The sequence below is a fragment of the Gorilla gorilla genome, chromosome 8, assembly GCF_029281585.2.
Source record: "Gorilla gorilla gorilla isolate KB3781 chromosome 8, NHGRI_mGorGor1-v2.1_pri, whole genome shotgun sequence".
Taxonomy (NCBI): Eukaryota; Metazoa; Chordata; class Mammalia; order Primates; family Hominidae; genus Gorilla; species Gorilla gorilla.
Genome location: NC_073232.2, coordinates 66,274,531 through 66,280,937, shown reverse-complemented (window position 1 = coordinate 66,280,937; position 6,407 = coordinate 66,274,531). Strand labels below are relative to the sequence as shown.

General features: G+C 62.7%; 1 protein-coding gene across 1 annotated transcript; it reads left to right on the top strand.

Annotated features, from left to right (window-relative positions):
- The first annotated feature begins 2,527 nt into the window (after nt 1-2,527).
- Nucleotides 2,528-4,938, top strand: SLC18A3 (solute carrier family 18 member A3). The gene has a single exon (XM_004049397.5). It carries the CDS (start codon nt 2,959-2,961, stop codon nt 4,555-4,557), a length of 1,599 nt encoding a protein of 532 aa, XP_004049445.1. The 5' UTR covers nt 2,528-2,958; the 3' UTR covers nt 4,558-4,938.
- The last annotated feature ends 1,469 nt before the right edge of the window (nt 4,939-6,407 follow it).

Sequence of the window (6,407 nt, the reverse complement as noted above, 5' to 3'; positions counted from 1 at the left end):
GCTGGAGATGTGGTCTGCACCTTGAAGGCCCTGGGAAAGTTCCTCTCCTCTGTGATTCCTCTGTTCTTCAGCCACTAGACATAAAAACATTGTCCTTCAAGTACTCCTTCCTCCTTTCTTTAATCAGACAGGGGAAACAGCATGTGCATAAATAATAATTGTTTTGTAGGCTGGGAGACTGCCCCTTTAAGAGCCTCATAATGGGAGAGTCAGGAGAGCCCAGAGGTCTCAAACGGAAATGACTGGAGAACCAGCAAGTGGCATAAGTGTGTGAAGTCAGCTGGGGCGAGATTGGGATGTGCTGGGGAGTGTGCATGTACTGACGAAAGACCATCAAATACAATTTAAAATAATTAGCCCACTCCAAAGAGTCTTCTGCAGCACACACTTCTAAGGGCTGCAGTGAGTGGGCTCTCACCTCAACCTGAACCAGACGGAGGCTGAGGCTGGGCCCCTGAGGGGCTGTGACTTGCCCAAGGTCATCCAGGGCCAGGCCTGTGCCCACATTGGGACTGTTTTCCTCCCTCAGACAGAGGGCACTTCAGTCACTGCAGAGCAGGTGGCAGCAGCCCTTCAGTGGATGAGTTTCTCCTTTCCTGGGTGACTGGGTGGGTGAAGGGATTGAGCAACAGGTGGCCAGGCTGCCGCCTCTCACCCTGACACACTGGTCCCCATCCCCTCATCCTACAGCCATCTCAGGGACAGATGGAGGCATTCCAATGCCCTCCGGGTCCTCCACCAACCCAGACAGAGCCTGGAGTCACAATGCCCACCTAGCCAGAGGGATCAGCCAGCTAGCCAAGTGCCCCCTGTGTCTTTCATCTGTTCTTCACAAGACCCACAAGTGAAAAATGAGGATAAACCGCACATTCTACACACGATAACAACATAGCAAGTCCTTATACTGCTCTCACTGTGTGCCCGGCCCCTTTAGCAGTAGGTACTATTACTATTCAATTTTACAAAGAAACTAACTGAGGGACAGAGAGGCAAAGTAATTCCCTGCAGGTACTCTAATGAGTACGTGGCAGAGCTGGGAGCCATCCTGGTTGTCTGCCTCGAAAGACCACACTCTTTGCACTGCATCGCGGCACTTCCTGCGGGGTGGGGGGCACGATGGGAGAAGCACCTGCGTCTAATGCTGCTTTACTTTTGAGGCCAGAAAAATGGGAAGGCTCCCCTCTGACTCTGGAAGAGAGACGCAAACCGTAATCTCAACAACACAATCCCCACCTCCAACCTCAGCCGCCCTGGAGCCTCTCTCCCGCCAGTCCGCCCACTGGAACACAGGCTCCATGTGCCATCCAGGGTCAACGCCGCTCTGGGGACGCGTCAGGCCCAGCGCACAGCCTGGGCAGCTCAGCCTGTCAGCTGAGCACGGGCGCCTCAAGGGGTGCGGCCCTTTCAGAAGGAAGGTGAGTCTCCCTGGAGCCCCTGACGACAGCGAAGCGGCTGGGCGCTCTCCAGGGAGTGGGCGCGGCACCCAAGAAGGGTTTCTTACAGTTCCAAGAGAGGACCCCAGCCACAGTCACTCCAGAGCCCACCCGGGGCTTGGAGGAGGCTCTGGAAAATGAGGGATGGGGGAGTGTGCAGAACAGAGGGCGGAGGCTGGCAGGAGCCGAGGGAGGGCTTGGTCGGGTGCGAAGAGTGCCTGGGAGGAGTTAGAGTGGGGAGGGGGTGCGGCGGCGGGGAGAGAAGAGGCGGAGCTGGGGGACCAGACCGCTAAAGGAGAAAGGGGGATTCCAGGCAAGGGGAATGTGGCCAGGCAGTGCGGGAGGGCGGCAGCGGCCAGGCTAATATTCGCGACCCCGAGTGGGGGCGCGGCAACTTCTGCCCTCAGTCCCCACAAGCTCCCGGCCGGGATTCGCGGCCGAGAAATTCTGCGGAGGGGCCGGTGGGTCAGAGCCAGGCCAGGCAGTTGCTGAGCCTTCCCCTCCCCTCCTGGCGGGAGTGTGTGTGCAAGGGGCCAGGGGGCGGAGTCGGAGAAAGGGTTGGGGGTGTCCGTGTCCAGCTCTCCTCCAGACGCGGCTCCACAATCCAGCTGCGAGAACAGATGGACGCAGCGGCGGCTCACCTCGGGGGCTTCCTGCTCGCTGTGCGCCGAGGTCCAGGCTGAAGCGGAGATCGCAAGCCTCTGGCTCCCGCCTCTCCCAAGGGGCCTCGAGGAACCGGCTGCCGCGCCCCCTTCCCCAAGAGGAGAAGAGCGGGCGCTGACCCCTCGAGTCCTAGAACCGCGGGCGGGGGGCGGGCAGGGGTCGGGGGGCAGAGGGCCAGCTACCGGCGCGGACCGCCCATCCCAGGGGCTGGTTCAAGACTTCCACACCGAGAGCCCTTCCTGGGCCTCCAGCCCTGGAGCATCTGGAGAGCGGACCCCTGCCCGGCCACGCCCCGCCCCCGGCCCCCGCCCCGCCGACGTCGCATTAGCATGAGCGACGTAAGTGGCCCGGGCACCACTCGGGGGCTGGGACTCGCCGCGTCACAGCCCCGAGTGGAAGGGAAAAAAAAAAGAGGAGGCGGCGGAGGAGGCAAGAGCCGACGCGAGGGGAGGGGAGAGCAGCGGCGGGGCTAACGGGCGGGCAAGCGGGCGGGCGGCAACAGCATGCCCTTCGGCCAGCGCGGGCGGCCACTCAGCGCGGCGGGGGCTGCTCTGGGCGCGCCCCGGGCGAAGTGCGCCCAGTCTCCGGCCCCGGCCCCTCGGCGCGCCCGATTTCCCGGCCGCCCCTGAGCCCAGCAGCCGCAGGTCCCGGGATCGGCTAAGAGTAGCTGCAACGCCTCGCCGGACGGAGTCCTTTCCTTTCCCGGGACGCTGGACCATGAGCTCCGCGGCCACCTGAGGCACAGGGGGGTCTGCTCGGCCAGGACAGCCTCCCCGAAGTCCCGTGCCCTCGCCTCCGCACTGCGGGACGCCGGCGCTCGGCCCTGGCGGAGGCGTCCTCGGAAGAGCAGCGGGGTGGGGGCATGGAATCCGCGGAACCTGCGGGCCAGGCCCGGGCGGCGGCCACCAAGCTGTCGGAGGCGGTGGGCGCGGCGCTGCAGGAGCCCCGGCGGCAGAGGCGCCTGGTGCTTGTTATCGTGTGCGTGGCGCTGTTACTGGACAACATGCTGTACATGGTCATCGTGCCCATAGTGCCCGACTACATCGCCCACATGCGCGGGGGCGGCGAGGGCCCCACCCGGACTCCCGAGGTGTGGGAGCCCACCCTGCCGCTGCCCACTCCGGCCAATGCCAGCGCCTACACGGCCAACACCTCAGCGTCCCCGACGGCTGCGTGGCCAGCGGGCTCAGCCCTTCGGCCCCGCTACCCTACGGAGAGCGAAGACGTGAAGATCGGGGTGCTGTTTGCTTCCAAGGCCATCCTGCAGCTGCTAGTGAACCCCTTGAGCGGGCCCTTCATCGACCGCATGAGCTACGACGTGCCGCTGCTGATCGGCCTGGGCGTCATGTTCGCCTCTACAGTCCTGTTCGCCTTCGCCGAGGACTACGCCACGCTGTTCGCGGCGCGCAGCCTGCAGGGCCTGGGCTCAGCCTTCGCCGACACGTCTGGCATAGCCATGATCGCCGATAAGTACCCCGAGGAGCCGGAGCGCAGTCGTGCACTGGGCGTGGCGCTGGCCTTCATTAGCTTCGGAAGCCTAGTGGCCCCGCCCTTCGGGGGCATCCTCTATGAGTTCGCTGGCAAGCGCGTGCCCTTCTTGGTACTAGCTGCCGTGTCGCTCTTTGACGCGCTGTTGCTGCTGGCAGTGGCCAAACCCTTCTCGGCGGCTGCACGGGCTCGGGCCAACCTGCCAGTGGGCACTCCCATCCACCGCCTCATGCTAGACCCCTACATTGCCGTGGTGGCCGGCGCGCTCACCACCTGTAACATTCCCCTCGCCTTCCTCGAGCCCACCATTGCCACGTGGATGAAGCATACGATGGCGGCTTCCGAGTGGGAGATGGGCATGGCCTGGCTGCCGGCCTTCGTGCCTCACGTGCTGGGCGTCTACCTCACCGTGCGCCTGGCGGCGCGCTACCCACACCTGCAGTGGCTGTACGGCGCGCTTGGGCTGGCTGTGATCGGCGCCAGCTCGTGCATTGTGCCCGCCTGCCGCTCCTTCGCGCCGCTAGTGGTCTCACTATGCGGCCTCTGTTTTGGCATAGCCCTAGTCGACACAGCACTGCTGCCCACGCTCGCCTTCCTGGTGGACGTGCGCCATGTCTCAGTCTATGGCAGCGTCTACGCCATCGCCGACATCTCCTATTCGGTGGCCTACGCGCTCGGGCCCATAGTGGCAGGCCACATTGTGCACTCGCTGGGCTTTGAGCAGCTCAGCCTTGGCATGGGACTGGCCAACCTGCTCTATGCTCCCGTCTTGCTGCTGCTCCGCAACGTGGGCCTCCTGACGCGCTCCCGTTCCGAGCGCGATGTGCTGCTTGATGAGCCACCGCAAGGTCTGTACGATGCGGTGCGCCTGCGTGAGCGTCCTGTGTCTGGCCAGGACGGCGAGCCTCGCAGCCCGCCTGGCCCTTTTGACGAGTGCGAGGACGACTACAACCACTACTACACCCGCAGCTAGCATCCCCACTCCTCTTCCAGCCCACCCACCCGCCTTGGGTCAAGGGGGCTGCTCTGCAAGCCCACTGGCCAGCTCTGGCTCAGGGCCCACCTCCTCCAGCTAGTACTCCAGCCACTCCTCAACCTTGACTTCTGCCCAAATCCCCTCCCTGTGACCCATTCCATATCCCTTTCTCTCTTGTCCAATGGGGCTTGGTGCACCGAGGCCAGCGAAGCCATCGCGCTCCTTGAGGAGGTGAAGAGGACCCTGAGTCCCCACCTGCGGCTCCTCTGTGTAGAGCCTGCATCTGTCTGTCCTTCCTTCCATTGCTCCCAGTGCCAAACTTGGGCCGCTGCACCGCGGCGCCTCCGCCCAAATCAATAAACTGTGTCTGTCCCAGGAGGCCGAGTCTCTTTACTGGTGGGGGTTGCGTGGAGGGGCGCAGGGCCAGAGCAGAGGGGAGGGTGAACTGGGTCTCCAAGTCCCAATCCAGGCCTGAGCCAAACTAACACGTAGGCACCTGTAGCTGTTTTTCTACCTGGAAAAGGGGATAGGAAGGAAGCAAACCCAACAAAGGCTGTCACCCACGGTCACCAAGGAGCACCATGCTCCCCTCAGCCCAGGATAGACCCTCTTTTCCAGGCCCAGCGCAGAGCCCGGGGATGCCGCCCGGGGGAGCCTGAGGACCCGCTCCAGCTGGGCACGCCAGGCCCCGCCCTTTGAGGACACGCCCCACACCAGCCTCAGAGCTCTGAGGTGCCTGGGCTGAGCTTCCCTTCAGACCAGAATCCCGCCCCGTTGAGGCTTTGAGAAAGGAGTAGGAGCCGAGCATTCCCGCAGAGGAAGAAAAACGGCCCATCTTTTAGAGTCCGACCTCTGGAAATGTGTGTATGATGTGATGTGTGTGTTCATTAGAGAACTTGTCCTAGGAGGAGTGGGGGAGCCGTGGTTGGTGTTTGCTGTGTCCCTGTCAGTCCCGAGGGTCTGAGTCTTGAAGGGAGAGATGCGAGTGTGGGATCTGGTGCCAACCCCCACTGCCACCCTGTCCTGAGTGGGAGCAGCGGCCCAGGACTGTCAGGAAAGTTTCCCATCCTTAGTCCCAGCCCTGAGAGCCTCAAGCCAGCGTTCGCGCAACACTCCATGTCCCGAAGACCGTAGTCTGATGATCGAGGCAGAGTCTTCCCATCACAGCGTGAAGAGGCGGCTGGTCAGGGTCGCCTGTGTGTTAGCTGCGCCTGTGAGGGTCTGCTCTGCTGTTGTGCGCATGTCTGTCCTCGATCTGCGAGTCGGGCTGTGTGTGCCTGGGCGGAGTCTGCCTTTGTCGGTCTGTCTGTGCTATTTCTGTGTGGGGGTCTCTATCTGGAGTGGGGGATGCTTTTGTCTGAGAGGAGAGCCTGCCTCTTGCCGCAGTCGTTAAGCATCCTCAGGTCTGCCATCAGGATTGTCCCAAGTCTGTAGCACCCCACCTCTGCTCCCCACCCCATAGTGCCAGCAGGAATGGGATGGTAACAGAAAGGGAAGTCCTGCAGTGAATATTGATCCCAGTTATTGTTTCTTATTATTATTTTGAAAGATGGTGTAGCAGGGTTTGAGACTGGCCTGGATGGTGGGGAGAGGAGGGCAGCGAGCAGAGACTTCCTCAGACCCAACCCTCTCCAGGATTCAGCAGCAGCACCCCACGGCTGGAATAATGGGGTTGGGGAAGTGCGGTGACTGAGAAATGCTGAGCTAGGGGCAGGAGGCATGGGCTGGACAGTGTTCTGTGCCCCCTTCTAGAGCCTAAATTTGTTGCCCGAGTTCCTCCGGGAAGCCCTCCGGGTAGATTCTGGGGGCCGGGAGCTGAGATCCCTGGGCGGGGAGCGGGGGAAGGG

Coding starts and splice junctions, on each gene's coding strand:
- SLC18A3 (XM_004049397.5), top strand. CDS start 2,959: ATGGAATCCGCGGAACCTGCGGGCCAGGCCCGGGCGGCGGCCACCAAG.